The sequence below is a fragment of the Microcaecilia unicolor genome, chromosome 1, assembly GCF_901765095.1.
Source record: "Microcaecilia unicolor chromosome 1, aMicUni1.1, whole genome shotgun sequence".
Classification (NCBI taxonomy): Eukaryota; Metazoa; Chordata; class Amphibia; order Gymnophiona; family Siphonopidae; genus Microcaecilia; species Microcaecilia unicolor.
In genome coordinates, this window is record NC_044031.1 from 472,350,708 (window position 1) to 472,374,813 (window position 24,106).

General features: G+C 42.9%; 1 protein-coding gene across 1 annotated transcript in view; it reads left to right on the forward strand.

Annotated features, from left to right (window-relative positions):
* Positions 1–6,720: 6,720 nt before the first annotated feature.
* PSMA8 (proteasome subunit alpha 8) overlaps positions 6,721–24,106 on the forward strand; it is a 51,067-nt gene continuing 33,681 nt past the window's right edge. Inside the window, exons 1-3 of the mRNA XM_030213677.1 lie at positions 6,721–6,956; positions 18,263–18,389; positions 19,890–20,014. Coding sequence (XP_030069537.1) covers positions 6,855–6,956; positions 18,263–18,389; positions 19,890–20,014 — 354 coding nt within the window. The 5' untranslated portion in view covers positions 6,721–6,854. The remainder of the gene's footprint in view (positions 6,957–18,262; positions 18,390–19,889; positions 20,015–24,106) is intronic.

Genomic DNA, 24,106 nt, shown 5'->3' on the forward strand with positions numbered 1-24,106 from the left:
CTGTAACACTTGTGCTGGTAAATGGGAGGCCTCCAAAACCCACTGTACCCACATGTAGGTGCCCCCTTCACCCCTAAGAGCTATGGTAGTGTTGTACATTTGTGGGTAGTGGGTTTTGGGGGAGGGGGGTTGGGAGCTCAGCACCCGTGGTAAGGGAGCTATGCATGTGGGAGCTTTTTCTGAAGTCCACCGCACTGACCTAGGGTGCCCAGTTGGTGTCCTGGCATATCAGGGGGGCCAGTGTACTACGAATCCTGGCCCCTCCCACGACCAAATGGCTCGGATTAGGACGTTTTTGAGCTGGGCGTTTTTAGTTTCCATTATCACTAAAAAAAACAAACGCCCAGCTCAAAAACGTCCATTTTTTCGAAAATACAGTTCAGCCCGCCCCTTCACGGACCCGTTCTCGGAGATAAACGCCCATGGAGATAGACGTTTGCGTTCGATTATGCCCCTCCACGTATACTTACTTCAAAGCTAATATCAAATCCGATCATATTATGATCACTGTTATCAAGCGGCCCCAGCACCATTATCTCCCGCACCAGATCATGTGCTCCACTAAGGACTAGGTCTAGAATTTTTCCTTCTCTCTTTGGCTCCTGTACCAGCTGCTCCATAAAGCTGTACTTGATTTCATCAAGGAATTTTACCTTCCTAGCGTGTCCCGATGCTTTATTTACGCAGTCAATATCGGGGTAATTGAAATCACCCATTATTATTGTGTTGCCCAGTTTGTTTGCGACCCTAATTTCCTTTAACATTTCTGCATCCGTCTGTTCATCCTGGCCAGGCGGACGGTAGTACACTCCTATCACTATCCTTTTCCCATTTATACATGGATTTTCAGTCCACAGTGATTCCAAGACGTGTTTTGTTTCCTGCAGAAACTCCCTTATATGGTGTGTAGCCCCGCCCAGCACATCCCAGGATGCATTGGGCAGGGCTGGGCACCGCCATTTTGCGGCGTCGAAGGAAGAGGAGGGAGGCAGGCTGCGTCCCTCCTTCAACTAAGGTAGGGGGGCCGGGCAGGGGTTCGGAGATATTTTTACCAGGGATTCGGCGGCAGACAACTCTGGGAGTTGGGGTGGGCTGGAGGTCCGCCCACCCCTGTCGTTCACTGGGAGGGAGGGAGGAAGGGGGTTGACCGGCGGCCACCGGACCACCAGGGAGTCTTTTTCTGGGGGTTTGGGGGGGCTGGAGACCCACCAGATCTCCAGCCCTCTCTGAACCTGGGGGGGGTGGGATCGTCAGGGGGGTGACCGGAGATCCGCCAAACCTCCAGTCCCCTTTCGTTGGGAGGGTACTTTGCGTCGTTGGGGGGAATGGGGGCCTACCAGCATGCAAATGCATGCTGGACAGGGCTCACCATTCCTCCCCAATGATCTGCAAACCCTAACGCCAGCTCGGAGCTGGCGTAGGGTTTGTCGCAGCCAGCGACCCAATCTTTAGCGCGTTGGTCGCTGATCATTGGGGATGAATGCGTTAAGCCCCGTTTAGCATGCATTTGCATGCTACTTGCGGTAAGAGCCCTCGAGCTGATTGTTTCACGCGCTCGAGGGCTCTGATCATGGGGCGATAGCAAACTCCGGCGCTAGTACAGTGCAAACAGCCTCTAGCGCCGGCGTTTGCTTTAGATCATCTGCCCCCTAGTGAGGGGAGCCTCAGCCCAGCTGGTGGCTATGGAGTACTTGCTGTGAAGAATTGTCAGGACCAACAGCTACAGGCTTCCCATTAAAATTTCTATGGTAAAGGTAGGGGCTGCTTGTGTGCATCGTTTGGAAAACGTCTGTGCATTGCTTTGCATGCACATTTGTATATTTGCTTATTATAATACCTTTGCATTCCGTTTTTGTTAGCTGCTACCATGACAGGAAAAGAGCTTGGAGAACCCTTTTATGCATATCTGGCTGTACTCCTTGCTCACTAAACCGGCTAGAACCAGTTTAAAAAACCATGTTGCAGGCTCATTAGGTTTTGTGCATCTGGGCCTAAGTCCTCTTGGGATCTGCTTAGAGTGGCAATAGTCTAACAGTGTGGATGAGCAAAGATCCAACCTAATAGACCTTTTGTTAAAATTTACCACCTCCTCCCAATGGCTGATATTGTCCTCCAAAGCTTCATCATCCTTGAAGAATAGTTCTGCTGGGTGCATATTAGCTATTTCTTCATCACCATAGCTCAACACATCTCTCCAAGAAGAGAACGACATGGTGCCTAACAATTCAGGTGTGAGAAAACAAGAAGGCAACCAGTCCACTAGATCCAATGTGGAACAGAAAAGAAGAAAGCAGACCTTGTGAAGAAAAACAGTCTTTTATTGGTTGTTCAAAGTTCCCAGGACTCACAAACAAGTGCCCGACGTGGCCATGTTTCACCAGAAATACAGGCTGCGGTAGAGGTAATAAAACCAATTCATCTTAGGAGTTCTGCTCTGTCATATGTCCAATGTCATCCAAAAGAGCAGGATGCTGTAATATCTGTTGGAAGTGCTCTTCAGAGTATCCCACAAATTCTGTTTGATTTGATGCCATAGTGTCCATTCCTTGAAACTAGCAAACTATGGACACTGTTTACTAAGACAAACTAGCGTTTTTACCGCGCACCTAAAATTAGTGCGCGTTAAATGCTAGACACCCATATATTCCTATGGGTGTCTTTAGCATTCAGCATGTGCTAAAAATGCTAGCGTGCCCTTAGCACTGCTTAGTAAACAGGGCCTTAGGCCATCTTTAGAAAGAGCTCAAACATAAACATCAAAGAACAATTATCACTCCTTTCTCTCAAAAATATCACTCAGAGGTTCAAAGAGCTTCAAGATTCACACACCCACCTCATCACTAGTCCATAGATGCTTATTTAGTTTATTATATTCTCAAAACATTATCTGATTAATTATATCACATAAATACTCATCTTAAACACTCAATTGCGTTATAATTCTCCCAGTTGGTCAGGGGATCTCGTCCAACATATTTTGCTCAAAGGCTGTATCAAGGAACTTCCCCTAAAAAAACCCAGCATCATTATTAAAATGCTAAACTGTATCTATTTTTCATAAAACATTTTCTACATTTTTTTTTCAAATCCCTTACTTTAACATGCTGACCACACCACCCTGACTGGTAATGTTAAACCCTTCAAAGATGGCCGCAGCGTTTTCCTTTTGTTTATTTAAGCAATAAGTATACAATCACCTAACTAAAAAGAGCCAATGAGCAGAACTCCCAAGCTAAAGTCATCCATTCTATCTCTGCATTTAAACCCTCTGGGGTTTAAAATTATCTCAATATTGTAACCCGAGGGGTTAATAAAATAAGTAAAATTACTCAAGTTGTCCCAGGGTTCCATTGTGGCCAGCAGCACAGGTCTTAGAATTAGCTGAGAGCTGAGCTTCTGTTGGCTTAGCAACAGCTTGGCTTACTGTTACAGAGAGGCTCTCTGGCTGGCAGTTGGGAGATGGAACTGCAGCTGTGAAGAGAGAGGATGTGAGAGGTTGGATGGCAGAGTCTGTGTGACTGAGAATTGAGGTTTTATTTCTCATAGAGAAGTGGGAAAGGGGTTTAAAATAACAGGGAATAATTTAAAGGAGGGTTGGAGTGGGTGATGTTGTACTGGGGAAAACTGATGTAGCTTTGGTCACAAAAAGGGAATAGCCTCCTGAGCATTGGTAATGGAAAAGTGATTTTAAGTGATTTTAACTACTTTGATGGGAAAATTTTGACACTGAGAAGGATCAAAAGAGGATCAGTGTCATATAGATATATATATATAGGAGTAAAAAAGGTCACAAGGGACATAGGTTTAAATGATAGAATGTTCAGTATATTGAGAGAATGAGAGAGTGGCTGCAGAAGGAGGTGAGTGAATAAGCTGCAGGACCGCTCCTCAGAGCAGGGTACCAGTAAAATAGCCTAGGTTTTGTAAGAGAGAGGAAATTGTTTAAATTTTGTTTTAGCTAAGTCCTGACCACAGTGTTGATAATATTAAGAGTAAAGTCACCAGGTAAAAGGCATTTTATGTGAATAGGAAGTAAGGGTTTTGCCTCCCATTTTAGTTGCTTAAGAAAGGTTTAGGAAGAAGAAACATCCGGAAGATGAAACACCTGGACGAACGGGCCCCCACGCAAGCAAGGCTGGAGTCACACCTCCTCAGCTAAGTGGCATTGGTCACAAAATTGATAAAAGAGACTGAAGTGGATTGGGAAAGTGTATGCTGAATTTATAAGTAAGCTGCAGAGTGAAAAAGAAAGGAGAGAAAAGAAAACATACTTACCGGGTCTCCTTGATCCGAGGTTGAAGTTTTTAGGGAATAGCTGAAGATCTGAAAAAACAAAAGTTGATAGTAAAGAATCATATTCTTTATAGAGAGTAACAAACAAAGGAGCAGTGGTTCTATAACTTAAAGAAATAAAGGGAAAGTGACAGTGATGCAAAGTTGTGTTGAATCCTGTGAAAAAGAAAATATATGAGATCAAAATAGTATGGTTACCTGTTAAATCTTCATAACTGTACACTGAGATTTACCAGTCAAAGTTTAGTTACATTGCTGTTCAGACATTGTTCAATTATACTTGCTATTGTGTTGCAAATGTCAGTACTGGATGCATAGATAAAGTTATGCATCAAGTTATTAAAATTTCTTTATTCAACTGAAGAGTGAACTGGTGTGTCTCTTCCAAAATCAGGAAAGATCCCTACATTAAGGTTATTTCTTCACCTATCCTTTGAGGGTAGGTGACGAGGTTAGTTTTTGTTGCTTGCTCCTCATTCCTGTGTGCTGGGTTTCCGGGAAGCTGCCACGACTGCTAACATCTGGCTACCCGGAACCCTGCTCCTGCTTTACATCACTCACTCACAGGCGTGAGTGTGGGTATAGCTACAATATGGCCACCCTCCCACCCTACTCATGCCTGATCTAATATTCTCTATTGAGTATCTGAGTATTTATTTGATATAATTAATAAGATGAATGTTTTGAGAATATAAGCTAAATTAGCACCTATGGACTGGTGATGAGGTGGGTGTGTCAATCAGGGGCATAGCCAGATCTCGAGGTGGGAGGGGGCCAGAGCCGACAGTGGGGGAGCACATTTTGGTAACCACCTCGCCACTGCACCACCTCTGCCGCCTCGCCACTCCCCACCCACTACCGCCGCTGTACATCTTGGCTGGCAGGAGTCCCCAACCCCCGCCAGCTGAAGCACCGCTGACACAAATACCTTTAGTGAAATTGGCATGCTTAATTTCACTAAAAGGAGCGTGCCAGACGTGAGGGGAAGAGTGAGAAGGGGCAATGTGGCGGCACCGCCACAGACCAGCACTGGACGAAGTCTTCAGCTGGTGGGGGTTGTGGACCCTTGCCAGCCAACCAGGGGCCCAGAGCAAATTTGAGGGGCCCAGGCCCCCATGGCCCCACAAAGCTATGCCACTGGTGTGAATCTTGGAGATAAAGAAGATCTATGAACCTCTGAATGATACTTCTGAGGTCCATTAAATCTTTGAAAGGCGCGATATTGTTCTTTGATGTTTACTGAGCCCTTTCTAAAGATTTGTATTACCTAGTTTGCTAGTTTCACAGAATATACAATTGGCATTCAAGGCAGACAAAGCTAATGTGTATAATTTATGCACACAGAGGAGCTAATTGTATGAATTGGCACTTAGACTACTTGCCAATTACATGCACTAGGTGCTATTCTATAAGGTAGCACCTAAGTGCCATAGTGCGTAACTGCAGGGGGTATATACTTTGCTGGAGCATAGGTGGGTCATAGACATGTCTTCAAGTGACACATATCCTATATAATAAAACTCACCCTCAACGTTCTGAGGACACTGACATGTGTCACTTCCTGCGGGCACTTCCTTCGGGTTCGAAGGGTTCGTGGTGGTGAAGCCACCAAAATCACTGTGTCTGGGCCCCGCCCTCGCGTCAAACGTGATGTCGAGGGCGGAGCAATGGCGTCAGTGGATGAAGGTGGCGTGCGTTGATGAGATGTGGAGCAATGGCGGTGAGTGGCTTCACAACGCCAAAAGGGTGGGTAGGGAGGAGGGGGGTTCGGCAGGAAAACCTTGCTAGCGCCCGTTTCATTTGCTCCAGAAACGGGCATGTTTTACTAGTAACTTAATAGAATACTATCAGTTTTGAGGATCACTTGGTGCATGTAGGCATATGCCTATTTACACACCATTGCCATGACATATGCCTACACTTAAACATAACCACGCTGACTTACACTAATATTCTATAAGGGCATCTTGGTGCACATATGCCATTAGAGAACTGGCCCCTGGCAATGGGACCAGGCAATTCATAGAATTGACTCCACAATGCTTCTCCAGGTGTCACTATTTTAGTGCAGAACATTAGGTGGGGGGGGGGGGGATGTGTGTCAGGAAGTTTGGACCACCAATATGCTCTCTGCACGTCTTCTGCATGTGATTTATTTACAGCCATCGCGTGGCAAACTATTTTAGATCAGTTCCCTAGTTATACTGTAACTGACGAGTATTCCCTCTGCCAATTTCGTTTATTTAGCGGTCATTTTCTTGGTAAAAAAAAAAAATCAAACAAATATTGAGTCTTTTTATGTTGTTTAGTAATCCAAGTAATCACTCTTTCCTGAACTACCTGGGGCACGGGCGTTCAACTTGATGGGTGTTAAGCGCACGCGCGCTTCCCCATCCTATCATATTCCCAAAACGAGAGGCTCGGCTTCTGTTCTAGGCAGAAAAATCCACAGCGGATACGCCCAGATCCAAGCGTATGCACGTTGAAGCCGGCTTCGGCCCCCCTTTTTTTTCTCTCTCGCCCCCCTTTCTTCTGTTTAAGAATCGGCGCTCCGAGGGGCAATGGCTGCGCGCTACGACCGAGCCATCACCGTCTTCTCCCCAGACGGGCATCTCTTCCAAGTGGAATATGCGCAGGAGGCGGTGAAGAAGGGCTCCACTGCGGTGAGTGTGGAATGGAATGGGATGCAAACCCCCCCCCCCCCAGGGGCAGAGGCAGAGCTGTTGTGGGGTTATCAGTGCCGGTGGTGGAGAAGAGGGAGGTGGGGGTCGCGTGCCGCAGTGACCTCATTCTAGCACCGCCTTCTGTGCAGGCTGAGGCGCGCGCTCGCTTATGCTTTTACTTTTGATGGTATGTGCGAGGTGGGACTGGGAGGAGGTGGGCTTGCACTTGCAAGTGTGTAGTGAGAAGCTTGGCACAGTTTCTTACTGCCTTGTTAGGCTTCTTGTAACGAGGTGGGAAACATCGTGTTTTTCCTTCTTTCGTGGAGCTTGGGTTCGGTTCTCTCTCCCCCCCCCCCGCCGAAGGAGTAGCCTTTTAGAAGGGAATAATTTGGAAACAATCTGTGTCCCGTTTGTGCTATTAGAAGAAGGCGTGATGGTGAATTGAGGGGCGAATCCCTACTACCACTCAACTCATACATTAGTTCTGGTTTTTAGTTGCCATTTCATTAATTAAGAAGATTGGAGGGCGTTGCCTCCCTAGGGGAGTAGAGCTAGTGTAGACCTGCTACTGTCCTTTGCACTGTCAGTTTACACAGAAGCAGAAGTATAGACTGATGTGCCATAGGAGCCAACTTTTCAAAATTATTGGGGGTGCAAAGCCCAGTGGAAATAACCCCTCCCTGGACACATACAAGGAATTTTCTCAATAATTGGGGGTGCTCAAGAGTCGGCTCATATGTGATGTGCGGTATTCTTTAATCACTGTCGATCTCTCTTTGGTTAGGGTCTAAATGCAGGAACTGCCCTGTCAGAGCTAGGAACCTGTTTGAATCGTTTTTGCTGAGCACCGAGAATCTGTATTTTAGGGGGAAGGGAAATGTTAACAACTATTGTGAAAACAGAAGATTTAAATTTCAGGTGAATTAAAAACACGAAAAAAACATGTCTTACAATTAAGTGCATCTGCCTACCTGTAAGTGATAATTGTTTTATCTAGTTAGATCCCATTCTAAGACTGGGGATATGCTTGTGAGACATTTATTCCTATTGAGCTTGATAATACTATTTGATGTGGAGGGGCATTTTCGAAAGGGACGTCCAAGTTTTCATTTGGAAGTCCTCGCAAAACGTCCCGATCCAGGGGCGGGGAAACCCGTATTTTCAAAACAAGATGGACGTCCGTCTTTTGTTTCAAAAATACCGTCAGGGACGTCCAAATCCTTAAATTTGGTCATCCCTAGATATGGACATTTCTGATTTTCGGCGATAATCGAAAACAAGGACGTCCATCTCAGAAATGACCAAATGCAAGCCATTTGGTTGTGGGAGGAGCCAGCATTTGTAGTGCACTGGTCCCCCCTGACATGCCAGGACACCAACTGGGCACCCTAGGGGGCACTGCAGTGGACTTCCTAAATTGCTCCCAGATACATAGCTCCCTTACCTTGTGTGCTGATCCCCCCCCCCCCCCCAAAACCCACTACCCACAACTGTACACCACTACCATAGCCTTTGTGGGTGAAGGGGAGCACCTAAAGAAAAAAGCAACACTGGGCCTTCAAGACTAGGACAACAGGAGTACTTTATTAGCCAAAGACCCGACACGGGCCGTGTTTCGGTGCCAACAAGGCACCTGCCTCAGGGGTCAAATTGTAGATATAATGGCGTACAGATGTCGAGGCGCAGATGTCTTAACAATCAAGATGACTTGCGTATATTCTGCTATAGCGCGAAAGATCGCCAAGGGCGCTGGCTCCAGCAAAGAGCCTTCTGTGTAATCCGAAAAAGTAAACCAGCACCCTTGGCGATCTTTCGCGCTATAGCGGAATATACGCAAGTCATCTTGATTGTTCTTAAGACATCTGTGCCTCAACATCTGTACGCCATTATATCTACGATTTGACCCCTGAGGCAGGTGCCTTGTTGGCACCGAAACATGGCCCGTGTCGGGTCTTTGGCTAATAAAGTACTCCTGTTGTCCTAGTCTTGAAGGCCCAGTGTTGCTTTTTTCCTTTGGTTTCTCTGACTGTATACTGTATTACCCTCTCTGTCTGTATTGAAGGTGAGCACCTACATGTGGGTACAGTGGGTTTTGGAGGGCTCGCTGTTTCCTCCACAAACGTAACAGGTAGGGGGGATGGGGCTGGGTCCACCTGTCTGAAGTGCACTGCACCCACTAAAACGGCTCCAGGGACTGCTTACTGCTGTCACAGACCTGAGTATGACATCTGAGGCTGGCACAAAATATTTTGATAGATGTTTTTTGAGGTTGGGAGGGGTTAATGAGGTTGGGAGTAACAGGAGGTCATTCCCGATTCTCTCTGGTGGTCATCTGGTCATTTTGGGCACCTTTTTGTGCCTTAGTTGTAAGAAAAACAGGTCCAGGTGAAAACGTCCAAGTGCTTGTCAGGGACGTCCTTATTTTTTCAATTATGGGTCAAGGATGTCCAAGTGTTAGGCACGCCCAAGTCCCGCCTTCGCTACGCCTCCGACACACCCCCTTGAACTTTGGCCGTCCCTGTGACGGAGTGCAGTTGGGGATGTCCAAAATCGGCTTTTGATTGTACCGATTTGGACGTTTCTGAGATAAGGACGTCTATCTTCCGATTTGTGTCGAAAGATGGACGTCCTTCTCTTTCGTAAATGAACCCATTAGTTGCTGCACCCATATCACAGGCCAAATGGTGATATTTTAAGAGAAATATTTTACACTCTTCTGTTTTTAACTGTTTAAAGTGATTATCAAATTCAGAGATTCTGAGGTATGAGGAACCATATACAAATCTTCAAAACCTGCATTTGAACAATTTATATTTAAGTAAAGAATAAAATGAAAATATTATTTTATGTTATAACATTTTAAGAAGCTGCATTATGGTAATGGAATTCAAACGTGTGAGATAAACACAAAGGAATCCTGTTTAGAAGGAATCTTAGGGGAGATAGGGTGGCGACGCCGGTAATTGGGAAACAAAATGGGAGCTGGGCAGACTTCTACGGTCTATGCCCTGATTGTGACTGAATAGATAGGGATGGGCTTCAGTGTAAATTTTAAGGGGCTTCGACGTTAGCTCCAGAACTTAGTGCAAGAACAGTGCTGGGTAGACTTCTACGGTCTGTGCCTTGAGAAAGGCAATGACAAATCAAACTCGGATATACATATAAAAGTATCACATACCATGTAAATGAGTTTATCTTGTTGGGCAGACTGGATGGACTGTACAGGTCTTTATCTGCCATCATAGATTGGTCATTAAAGAGGAAAGCTAGGTTCCAAGAGCATCTTAATTTACTCACACAATAGAAATTAAACTGTGTTGTGAAGTTAAAGGATGCTAAATAAATGTTTTTAAAATGATCCTCAGCATCTGCAGAAGAGTTGATGATAGAAGATTAATTTGATTTGTAGCAAGGCTCTTGGGATGAGCTTTAGGCATATATGTTGAAAAATAGCCCTTGTAGCTTTCCTCCTCCTCTTCATAACGTTTGATGATGTACCACATAAGAATAAACATAATGGGTCAGACCAATGGTTCATCTAGCCCAGTATCCTGTTTCCAACAGTGGCCGATCCAGGTCACAAGTACCTGGCAGAAATCCAAATAGTTGTAAGATTCCATGTTACCGATGGCAAGCAGTGGCTTCCCCTTGTCTGTCTCAATAGCAGACTACGGACTTTTCTTCCAGGAACTTGTCCAAACCTTATTTAAAACCAGATATGCTAACCGCTGTTACCACATCCTCCAGCAATGCGTTCCAGAGCTTAACTATTCATTGAGTTTGTGATCTAATTTCCTGCTTGTGTTTCCCACAAAAACAAAGTGGTTTACAAGTTAAAACAAAGGAGACTGGAAGGGGATGCCTTTTAGTTGATAGGAAATTGTGAGAGAGAAATGACGAAAAGCAACAGAAGATGAACCAGGAAAGAGAGGGTCCTGGGATACTATATTCCTTTAACCAATTGAATTGTATTTCTCATGACAAATGGTGTGCTGTAAATTGTACCTACAGAGCAATGGCTAATTGTAATTATACTTGATGCCTAAGAAATAAAAGATACCTTCTTATACTTCTAATTATATTTGGTCTGTGTTCTTGGTTACTTCAGAGCTAGTGCACAGCTCTGGTAATTAAGGAGTTCAGATAAACGAGGTAATTAAACCAGAAGCAGCCTGGGATGGGGTTCATTCATCCCTAAGATAGCAGTGGTAGATTCGCTGCACTGGGAGGAATAAATCTCACCATAAAAATATACACTACAATGCCCCCAGTCCTAGTATTTTTGGAATGAGTAAATGAGCAATTCATGTTTATGCGTTCCTCTCCACTCAGTATTGTATAGACCTTTTATCATATTTCCCATCAGCTGTCTCTTCTCCAAGCTAAAGAGCCCTTTAGCCTTTTCCTCATAGGGAAGTTATCTCATCCCCTTTATCATTTTTGTTGCCCTTCTCTGTACCTGAGCTTTAGCATAAATATTTTCATTCTGTGTGGCTAGCTAGCAGAGATTTCATGGAGCCTGTGCCAGCAAATGAGTCTGTTTATGGTGATCTTGTTCAGAAGTGGGGTCCAGGCTTCAGCCTTCAGGTCTTTGCCTAGTGAGGCAATAGCTGATGGTCTAATGGAACCACCACCAACAGGGGGTAATTATGCAAGGGCCCCTACCTGGGTCTTCAGCTGCATCCCTTGGCCTTCGCCCTGTCTCTCCTTGCTCCCCCCCCCCCCCCAATCAGGTTCTTCTCCATTTCCTCTCCTTGGTTAAGGGTTGTGGAGATGATCCGGAAACGAATAGAACAAAAACATGAAGGAGGAGCAGGATGCATATGTTTAAGTGTCTTGCTCGTGCATCACAGAGTGGGGGAAATGAAGGAGTTCTCAGTAGAGAGCTGCAAAGGAACAGAAATGTCGCCCATCCCTGCTGGAATCTAACCTGTCCCCGCAAGTAATCTCCTCCATCCCCACCCATCCTCTCAAGTAATTTCCTCCATCCCTGCAAGTAATCTTCTCCATCCCCACCCATCCTCTCAAGTAATTTCCTCCATCCCTGCAAGTAATCTTCTCCATCCCCACCCATCCTCTCAAGTAATTTCCTCCATCCCTGCAAGTAATCTTCTCCATCCCCACCTGTACCCATTAGAAAAGAAGTATCTACTCTGCATTAGAGAGTTGCATAGGGACAGAAATTTCACCCATCCCTGCTGGAATCAAACCCAACCCCACAAGTGCTCTCCTCCATTCCTGCCCATCCCCTGTGCTATACTAACCCAACTTGTGGTAAAATAACCAGACTTAACAGTAGCTGATGTTGAAAACTTACCTTCTCGGTGCTTATGGGGATTTCAATGCTATCAACCATATCCATTTATTTGTTTAGTACTATTATAATTGCCTACTCTTCTGTAGGAATCCCGCAGGAACTACATCCATCCCCTTAGAGTCATTTGGACTTCCTGCAATGTTTTACAGTCTGCATGTGTTTTGACAACCTCGAATAGTTTTGTGTCATCTGCAAATTTAATTACCTCACTTGTCATTCCAATTTCCAGATAATTTATAAATATGTTAAATATCACCGGTCCCAGTACAGATCCCTGCGGCACTCCACTATTCACTCTCCTCCATTGAAAGAAATGGTCATTTAACCCTACCCTCTGTTTTGTGTCCAATAACTAATTCCTAATCCACAGTAGAATATTGCCTCTTATCCCATGACTCCTTCATTTTCTCAGGAGTCTGCCATGAGGAACTTTGTCAAAATCTTTCTTAAAATCTAGGTATACTACATAACTGGCTCAACTTTATTGACATGTTTATTCATGCCTTCAAAGAAATGAAGCAAATTGGTGAGACAAGACTTCCCTTGACTGAAACCATGCTGACTCTGTCCCATTACACCATGTTTATCTATGTGTTCCATAATTTTATTCTTTATAATAGAGTCCACTATTTTACCCAGCACTGACGTCAGGCTTACCAGTCTGTAATTTGTCTGATCACCCCAGAAACCCTTTTTAAACATTGGTGTTACATTGGCCACCATCCAATCTTCAGGTACTGGGGACAATTTTAATGACAGGTTACAGATTACTAACAGCCGATCAGCAATTTCATGTTCGAGTTCTTACCCTAGGATGCATGCCATCCAGTCTATCTGATTTACTACTCTGTAATTTGTTGATTTGGCTCAGTACGTCTTCCAGGTCAGCTGAGATTCCTTTCAGTTCCTCTGCATCATCACCCTTGTAAACCATTTCTGGTACAGGTAGATCTCTTACATCTTCTTCTGTAAAGACTGAAGCAAAGAATTCATTCAGTTTCTCTGCTATGGCCTTGTCCTCACTGAGTTCCCCTTTAGTTGGTTCATGATCTAATGGTCCCACGGATTCCCTCACATACTTTCTGCTTTTGATGTACCCGAAAAAGTTATCACTGTGAGTTTTTGCCTCTGCGGCAAGTTTCTCTTCATATTCTCTTTTAGCCTCCTTTATCGATGCTTTGCATCTAACTTGCCATTGCTTATGTTGCTTCTTATTTTCTTCATTCGTTTTTTCCATTCTTTGAAGGACTTTTCACTTCACCTTTTAACCATGCTGGCTGTCGTTTTCTCTTCTTTCCACCTTTGTAAATACGTGGAATGGATCTGGTCTGGGTTTCCAAGATATTTTTTAACAACGTCCATGCCTGATTTAATGTCCTAACTTTGCAGCCGATCCTTTTAGTTTCTTTTTAATGATTTTCCTCATTTTATCATAGTCGCCTTTTGAAAATTGTATATATCTGTGGTCTGCAGCACAAAGTACTAGTTTGAATTTGAAGGGTGATCTTTACAATTGTAGATATTGATATTGGTGTTTGTACACAGTGTGTAGTCATTTGGAGATGATTTCAGAGTAAAAATCCTTAGGAATAAATTGCTTTTCTGGGCTATGATTTGAATGCACCGAGTTGGCAGTATTGTGTTCAATTTTGGTTGCTGTATCTCAAAAAAGGTATAGTGGAATTAGAAAAGGTTCAAAGAAGAGCTACCAAAATGATAAAAGGGTTGGAACTCCTCTCATATGAGGAAGGGTTAAAGAGATTAGGGCTCTTCAGCTTGGAAAAAAGATGGCTGAAGGTCTACAAAATCCTGAGTGGTGTAGAATGGGTAGAAGTGAACTGTTGTTGTTTTGTTTTGGTTTTTTTTAAAAAATACAAAGACTAGAGGATACTCAGTTACATGGAAATACTTTTATATTTAATTTTCTTTATTGACGAAGAAAAAATCATAATATACATGCTGTCATATGTCAATGTTACAATGTGACAACCCTCTGTACCAGCATAGCATACACAAAGATAGTCATTCTTCGCCATATTTAAAATGTTTTCCTTCCCTCACCTCCCCCCCAAATCCCCTTAATAAAACAAAATAATTGTAACAAACAGTCTCTCCCAGTCCCTATAAATCATAATCCAAGGCATACTCTTCCAAGTAATACCTCCCTCTTATAGTATCTTGTAACACTTAATTAAGGAGGGTGTGAGGTTGAGACCACCCTTACACCCCAAAAAGAGAAGAAAGAAGAGAGAGAGGAAAAAAAAACCCTCCCTATAGCATCACCCACGTGGAAATACTTTTAAACAAATAGGAAATATTTTGTCACTCGATGAATAGTTAAGCTCTGGAATGCACTGTTGGAGGATGTGGTAACAGTGGTTTAATGTATCTGGGTTTAAAAAAGGTTTAGATAGGTTCCTGGAGGAAAAATCCATTGTCTGTTGTTGAGACACATGGGGAAGCTACTGCTTGCCCTGGGATTGGTAGCATGGAATGTTGCTACTGTTTGGGTTTCTGCCAGGTACTTGTGACCTGGATTGGCCATTGTTGGATACTGGGCTAGATGGACTATTGGTCTGACCTAGTATGGCTATTCTTATGTTACTACCACTGTTTCTTAATAGGGTCTAGGAAGTCTGGTTTTCTTTACTGCTGCTGCCTCCCCTCCCCCACGAGTGTGAAAAGAGCTCATCCTGAATACATAAGGGGAGATTCGTCTAACCATACAATTACAATTAGATACAAATTATGGTATGTCCCAAGGTCTGAGTTGAGAACCTCTTCCTTTGTTGAATATGAAGATCTCACCTATATCTTGTTGATCTGCATTTCTGAGTGAGGTTTTTCTTTGGTTTGGAAGGTTTCCCTCACTCACATGAGAGGAACAATGACTGAGCTCCAGCATTTTTTTGAGCCTTTATTTGCATTTTTTCCAACTGAGCTTGGTCATTGCAGAAACAGTCCTTGTCAGGTCCCGTGTATCAGGGCTTCCTCTGGAACCCTGCTAAGGAAGTAATCTATGTTTAGGTAACCGATAATACTATAAATGATTACTATACTGTCATTGCGCCATTCTGTAAATAAGTGCATATTATCAATAGTGCGCACGTTTCAGGATGGGTGTAAATGGGGTGCAAAATTATCAGGCTTATTTTTGAAAGAGAAGGGCGCCCATCTTTCGACACAAATCGGGAGATGGGCGTCCTTCTCCCAGGGTCGACCAAATCAGCATAATCAAAAACCTATTTTGGGCGTCCCCAACTGCTTTCTGTCGCGGAGATGACCAAAGTTCCCGGGAGTATGTCAGAAGCATAGCGAAGGCAGGACTGGGGCGTGCTTAACACATTGGGCGTCCTCGGCCGATAATGGAAAAAAGAAGGGTGTCCCTGATGAGCATTTGGGCGACTTTACTTGGTCCATTTTTTGTTACGACCAAGCCTCAAAAAGGTGCCCAAACTGACCAGATGACCACCGGAGGGAATCGGGGATGACCTCCCCTTACTCCCACAGTGGTCACAAATTCCCTCCCACCCTAAAAAAAAATTGTTAATATTTTTTGCCAGCCTCAAATGTCATACCCAGCTCCCTGACAGCAGTTTCCAGGTCCCTGGAGCAGTTTTAGTGGGTGCAGTGCACTTCAGGCAGGCGGACCCAGGCCCATCCCCCCCACCTGTTGCACTTGTGGAGGTAAATGTGAGCCTTTCAAAACCCACCAGAAACCCACTGTACCCATATGTAGGTGCCCCCCTTCACTTGTAAGGGCTATGGTAGTGTTGTACAGTTGTGGGGAGTGGGTTTTGGGGGGGCTCAGCACCCAAGGTAAGGGAGCTGTGCACCTGGGAGCAATTTCTGAAGTCCACTGCAGTGCCCCCTAGGGTGCCCGGTTGTTGTCGTGGCATGTCAGGGGGACCAGTGCACTACGAATGTTGGCTCCTCCCACGACCAAAGGGCTTGGATTTGGTCGTTTCTGAGATGGATGTCGGTTTCCATTATTGCCGAAAACTGGGGACGACCATCTCTAAGGACGACCATCTCTAAGGTTGACCTAAATGTTGAGATTTGGGCGTCCCCGACTGTATTATCGAAGCGAAAGATGGACGCCCATCTTGTTTCGATAATACGGGTTTCCCCGCCCCTTCGCTGGGACGTCCGAGGACGTCCTCAGGAAAGTTGGGCGCCCTGTTCGATTATGCCCCTCTATATAAGTTGTCCATAAGTTATCTCCATAACTTAGGACTGGATAGCACTATAGAAATGATTTATAGTAGTAGTAGGTGTGCACACTTATGCCAGCTTGGTGCTTAGTGTTAAGAGCGTACATCTAAGTTACACATAAATATCTTCACAGGAAAGTGGTTGCCTACTTTCCTTTATACAATATGCTGCTATCAGGCACCCAGTTAGTTGGTCTCCACACGTTGTCTTTTTGTGCAATAACTGGGACTTGCTCGCACTGTAAATGCGTTCTTTGCAGCTTGCACAGTCCCAATTGACCCAGGAAGTAGAGTCCTGGCCTGGTAATGAAACCCAAGCTCTCCACAGAGGACTAGATTCAATATATGGTGCCTGAAAAATCGGTGCCAAAAATATTTCTGCCTAGGCATATTCTGTAAACCACACCTAGATTTAGATGTGCTTTATAGAATATACCTAGTGGCCATGTCTGCGCGCCTAACTCTAGGTATGTCCGTTGGTGTAAATACCGGCATCTAAGTTAGGCATGGAGCAGGTATATAACCCTCTGTTTAGATTTTTGAACTGCCCCCAAACCTCCCTTTCCATGCCCATGCCCTCTTTTTGGTAGTGCGCATTAGAATTTATGCTGGGATCCGCACCCAATTTTGGGCGTGAGCATTTACACCAACTAAAACCTGGTGTAAATTTGTCATGTCTAAATTCAGCATGGATCTCCCTTTTTCAGTAAAACTGTGTGCAAATTCCAGGAATGCCCTTGATCCGCCCATGGCCATGACCCCTTTTTTGGATCCACGTGTGAAAATTTATGTGCAGATCTCGGCACCTAAAGATGTGCACACAAATTTTAATTAATGCAAATTAGCACTGATAATGCCCAATTATTGGCACTAATTGACTCATCAATTGAATTGCAGTTCACAGTAAAGATAAGGAGGTGCTTCTTGGAGTTAACAGATCATTTCTGTGTCCAGTTCTTAGTCATTATTTTTTATAATAAAGTGATATTGTAGAGAGGGAAGAAAAGCTATGGTTTTTGTTTTTGCTAATAAGATATTTAAAATGAAAACAAAAATGAAATCTATTGAGGAATGGTTGTTTGTTTTATTGCTAAACTTAAGTTGCCAGAGTCCTGTATTTGGGATGCAGAAATCCAGCAGAGCAGTACTTTTTTTTTGTTGGTGCTGATGTACTGGAAGTAGTAAATGTGTGGCAAAAGCCACAAAAATGCTTCGATGCATAGAGAGAGAGGGGTATGAGTAGGTGATTTGTCTGTCTGTCTCTGTATGAGTCATTGGTAAGACCTTTCCTGGAACATTATTTCTAATTTTTTGGTGGTTATCATCACAATATATATATATATATAGATAAGTCTTATCAAAATGGTCCAAAGCCCTATCGAATAATAAATGAGACTTGAGCACAAAAATATATATACTGTAGAGAGGGCAGGGGTATATGATGGAAATATTCAGACATCTTGAAGGTGGTAAAGCACAAAAAGCAGACACGTATTCAGTGGCATTATGTTCTAGACTGCAGAGCATAGGATGTTGATGCGGGAGTAACGTAAGAGAGTGTTTCTACAAATATGGAGGTGAAATCCTAACAATTTAAGACATTTTGGAATATGCCCATAGAATGCTTCATATGCGAGGATGTAAGGGTGAAGCTTGAGATTTGCGAATCTCTTTAGTACTGCATTGAGAATTAGCAGGCTAGATGAACATAGTTGCACTTATCTGTCCTCCATTTTCTTGGTTTCTATGTAATCATCTCTTCTTAAAATGGACAGGTTGGGATTCGTGGCAAAGACATAGTAATATTGGGGGTAGAAAAGAAATCTGTCGCCAAACTGCAGGAGGAAAGAACTGTGAGAAAAATCTGTGCGCTTGATGATCATGTCTGCATGGCCTTTGCAGGTACAGTATTCTTTTTAGGAAATTGTGGGTTACGTTCTTATTTTTTGGAGTAATAGATTTGTATGCACCACCTCCTTTATATGCAAATCTATCTTAAAAATATTTATTGAGCATATTCTGAAGGCCCAACTGGCAGCACTGCAGATGTCCAGACTGCTGTAACATAATCAGTTAGGCTATTACCAGCAATGGCCTAGAGCAGTAGTTCTCAAGCCAGTCCTTGCTGACTGCCTAGCCATTCTGGTTTTGGGGCTATCCACAATAAATATGCATGAGATATTTTGCATGCAGTAGAGGTAGTGCATGCAAATATATCATTTGCATGTTCATTGGAATATTCTTAAAACCCAACTGGTGAAGCAGTCCCTGAGCACTGGGTTAAGAATTGCTGCCCCAGGAGCAGGGGCGTAGCCAGACAGCAAATTTTGGGTGGGCCTAGTGAAGAAGTGGGATGGGCATCAAGAGTTCTCCCCCCCCCCCCCCAACTTAAAATAAGATAGCATGCAGGAAAATGCTGCTGTCCACCTTGGCAGTGTGCAGCAGGCATGCGCTGAGGCCGGTATCAGCAGCTTTGGAAACTTAGACTGCTAGAGAGCACTGTTTTTGGCATCATCAGGGGGACGTCTTCAGCTGGCAGAGCTTGGGAGCCCCACTAGCTAGCACTAAATGTGTGGTGCTGTTGGGTGGGCCTGAGTCCTAAATGGATGATCCCTGGCACACCCAGGCCCACCTTTGGCTACACCACTGCCCAGGAGGTGCGTCAAGGAGACTGAATTACAGTGTGTTCAGGAAAAAAGTCAAACCATACCAAACTATAGTAACAAGACGGGGTGGAAATGCCTGTAATAAATAAAACTTGTTTTTAGGTGCCACTCCAGGTCTGTAAGACAATGAGAATTTTTTTTTTGGAGGGGGGACCTCCCATTTAATGCATGATGGTCTCATAGGACTCCCATGGTTTTAAAATCCTTATTGCGGTTAGCCCACTTCTCTACTTCTGAGATGCAGATATGGATGGGGCAATGAGAAAAATGCACAGGACTCCCAGAAGAGATGCTGAGCAGTTAAGTTTGATGTTGAAAAGTAAAATCTGAAAGCTGAAGCTACGAGAACACTTATCTTTGAATATTATAATATATCTTGGATCCTGTGACTACAAAAATGTGAAGTTTTATCTTTGTCATAAATTTGATGTATGATTTTGTTTATGTAATTCTTGAAATGAAGATAGTCTGAAGCATAGTTAATGTGCTGAAGTGAATTATTGGTCTTCTGCTTCTCTGTGTGGATAATTTAAAGTTGTTTTCACCAGTTCATTGGAGACCCTTTTTAATACATTATTTCATTAGTGTTCTGTTCTTATTAGCACATTCAGTGCTTGAGTTTAATTGTGATTCAAGCTGAAAAATAAAACATTTAGAACATTTTTCCCAGTTGATTGGTTATTGCTTTGATTAAAGTGGACATTGCATTCCTGTTAATTATTTGATAATTTTGTAGGATTGACTGCAGATGCCAGAATAGTTATTAATCGAGCTCGTGTGGAATGTCAGAGTCATAAGCTCACTGTTGAAGATCCTGTTACAGTTGAATACATAACACGTTACATAGCAACATTAAAACAGGTAAGCAACCTACCTATTTATAAACTTTTTTTTGTTCTGGTCATAGAAATTGTGTTCAATAACTCTAAGCCTAGATTCTACAAAGATGGTGAGTTTGGTGGTGGTTCACATCAGGCTGAGACCTTGTGATTTAAAGGTTGAAAGAAAGGGTACTTGGAGGTTTATATTTTATTTCCATTTGATACATCACCATTTGATAATTACCTTCATAGCAGTTTACAATACAATATTATTATTATTATTATTATTATTATTATTATAGATCACGGATTGCGACTTTTCTTTCCTAATGTCACTAAGTATAGCGTAATAAAGTTCAGAATTAGAAGACACTGCATGTTGAACAGTTCACTCTGATGCACTCCATCTACCATTCCGCTCTCCATCCCTAGACAATTTCTAAAGGTATCTATGAATAGAAATGTTTTCAGTTCATTTTTTTTGTAATTTTCAAATAACACATCACAGAAAAATAATACTGTGAAATCGCACATCAGAAAACAAAATCGAGCAAATGTAAAAGGAGAAAAATAATACAATAATCACCTGCAATAATAATAAAATCAAAATTAAGAGAAGGTATAGGAATTAACTATTGGTTTAATCCAAAATTCACCAACTACATAAGGCCACATCCTCCACTTCTACCACTAGCCAGCCCTAAAAATGGAAATTTAAGCCTTGACTGTCAATTCTTCTTTTACCACTATGTAATCTAAGAGTGATTTAAGGTCCATAACATTTACCCTCAAATAATACACATTGACAAGGAAATTTTAACACAAAATTCATACCCAGAGCCAAAGCTCTACGTTTCAATGCCAGAAACCCCGGTGTCTCTTTTGTGTAGCTGTAGAAAGATCAGGAAATAATACGTTTATTTTCAGTTTCTTTTCAAATGTAAGAAAAAAGGGCTCCAACTGTAGGTGGGTTGGCACTGAGTTCCAAAGTGTTGGTATCAATAGATGAGATAAGAGAATTGGAAATCCTGAATAGTGAGTTCTTTGAACAAGTGTTTAAATTTTGTATTCTATGAGTAATGGGGAGCCAGTGTTCTTTCTGTAGAAGTGGTGTAATGTGATCCCATTTTTTGGCTCCATAGATCAGCTTTACTGCCGTATTTTGTGTAAATTCTGCCAGATAAATATAAGATGAGTACCTTTTAAACAGGATATTACAATTATAGCTATACCTAATCTTCATATTCCTTTCGGCCCTGAATACATTATATGTATTTGGCTGAATAGTGATTTAAATTCAAATGTGAATAATCTGAGGCTCTAGTATGCTAAATACTGAAATAAACATTTGATCTCTGATTTCATGTATCTTCTTTTATTTGTTATGTTAAAGCTCAATGTCCATTGTTCGTATTCGGTATTTATATTTGGCCAAATAATATTTTTCATTATTCTTATTTGGCCGAATAGTAAAATATGCTATTCAGTATTGCTCTAATTACAGTAGTGAAAATGTGTAAGTACCAGGGAATGAACCAATATACATAGTGTTTTTTGAGTTAATAAAGGAGCAATAGAGCTTTAACGTAAACATTTGTGGGATAGGTAAGAAATATGCCCCCTAAAGGAGAGGTTGGTATTGATAATTATTCCAAGAATGCTTAGTGATCTTACAAAACATACAGGGGCACCCATAATGGACTACTAGCTTCAGGCGCTCTTCCTCCAGATATGGGGCAAAATCGTCCTCACACAGCCTCTGCAGCAAATTATCACCCAGTGGCAAGTATACCACTCTTTACAAAAATGCTCAAATTATATGTTAGTAAACAGTTCTCCAAATATCTGGACACATTCTCCACACTACACCAGTTCCAATTCAGATTCAGATCCACACACAGCACTGAAACCCTCCTCTTAGTACTAGCAACATATGTCAAACAATACCTATGTAAGTGTGATCAAGTGCTACTACTCCAGTTCGACATCTCAGTAGTATTTGATGCAGTGGATCATATAATGCTACTAGACCATCTGAGTCAGATTGGAATAACTGGACCAATCCTCAAATGGTTCAACAGATTCCTCTCAAACCGAAGCTACTCAGTGAAACAAAACAAAAAAACCTTTCCAAATACTGGATTCTGAAATGCGAGGTTCACCAAGGGTTCCCGCTCTCTCCCATCTTGTTCAATTTCTTCATGTCTTCCCTTAGCTCTATTCACCTGGGACCAGAAGAATTATTCTATCACACTTGATGACATCATGCTTCTTCTACCTCTGACATTCTCACACCAAGATCCAACCTGATTGGCAACAATTGGGATGAACACTAGTCAGACCTGGGCCCAAGCAAACAAACTGAAATTGAACACCCAAAAGGCCAAGATTCTCTGGTTCTGGAATCAAGGAGTTGAGGTCCCAACTTTAATAACACTATCCAACAACATCACCTTCCCAGTTGAATCAGAAGCTAGAGTGCTAGGAGTCATTCACATCCCATATCAACCAACTGTGGAAGAAAACAATGTTCAAAATGAGGCAACTTCGTCTAATCAGATCATTCTTTGATCAAAAAGCCTTTGTGATACTTGTACAAATGCTTATCCTGTCACACCTGGACTACTGCAATGCTCTATTTCTCGGCATTAGGAGCAAATGCCGACCCCCCCCCCCCCCCCCCCCGCTACAGATCATACAGAACACAGCGGCCAGACTAATCTTTAAACTAAATAGATACACCAGTATTTCACCTTACCTTTCAAAACTACACTGGCTACCAATAACTGAAAGAACTAAGTTTAAGGTTGCCTGCCTAGTCTTTCAGATTCTTCAAGGTGCTACGTCTGCACTCCTGATTAACATCTCATCCATTTGCATTGTTCACTCCAGCAGACTAAAAGAGGAACTGATCCTAGCCCTACCGTTTCACATGGGAATCCGAACTCAGAAGATCTTTAACGCTCTTCCCAGCGGGAGGGATCACATTATGGAGTTCACTTCCTCTGGCTATCAGAGCAGAGAATAACTACCTCAGCTTCTGAAAGAAGCTAAAAACCTTCTTTTTCCCAAAGAATGCTACATAACACCCACTGATCACTTTAGAAATATCAATTTTAACAAAGACTATAATCACAAAGTAAACCACCGTATAACATCACATCTATCCAATAAGAATGTATTCACCCACTGTCCTATTTATATTCTGTGCTTGTTGTTTCCACTAATGTTGTAAACTGCACTGAACCCTAAACAGGGGGTATTAGCAGTATATAAGACCTAAATTAAATTGAATTGAATAATGGTATATGAGATGGTAAAGAGTTTTGTCTTGTAAATATAAGACCTTTATTTTGTTTTCTTTCATTTCTTTAAATTATTTATTGTTGTGTAATTGTCATGGACTTGGGTGGTGAGCCCTTAGACCATCACTGTGTTCCCAAACTGAGGGTCATGGAATCCTGATAGACAGTAGACGAGTCACTCAGGAGAAGCTGAAGCTAGAAGATGCTAGAACTGGAGACAGGAACTGCGGAGCTGAAGACTGGTTACTGGAATTAAAGATTAGGGGCAGGGGGGGAGGGGTAGATATAATATGTTAAAAGTTTGATGACGAGCTGTATCATATGGTTTAAACAGAACATGTTTGTATACTTTGCATCTCTGTATATGCAGCAGGTTAAAGGTGTTTCTTTTGAGTTGTCATCAATAAAAATGTTGAACCTTAAAGATTAGGGGCAGGAACCTGAGGCTGGAACTAAAGACTGGATATTGGAACCAGAGGCTGAAGGCAAGGCAGGAAGAAAGCGAGGGGAACTAGACTAGAAAGGGAGGCAGGCAGGTAAGACAGCAACAAGGCAGGGAGCTTTAGGAAGGAACAAGAAGCAGGTGGGCAATGCAGGAACAAGGTTTCTCAGGAGACCAGATAAGGCACAGCTCTGAAGACTCATTGCGAAGAGAAGGTGGAAGGGAGGTCCGAGAGGTGAAATAGCCATCCCTGTGGAATGTCACAAGAGGAGTGCTGCCCCGTGCTTTGGCTGCCTGCCCCTTTAATAGGAAAGCTTTGGTGGCTAGGAACGCCAGTGTTGCAGCAGAGGCTAGAGTGCAACTCATTGGGGTGAAGGCAGGAGCC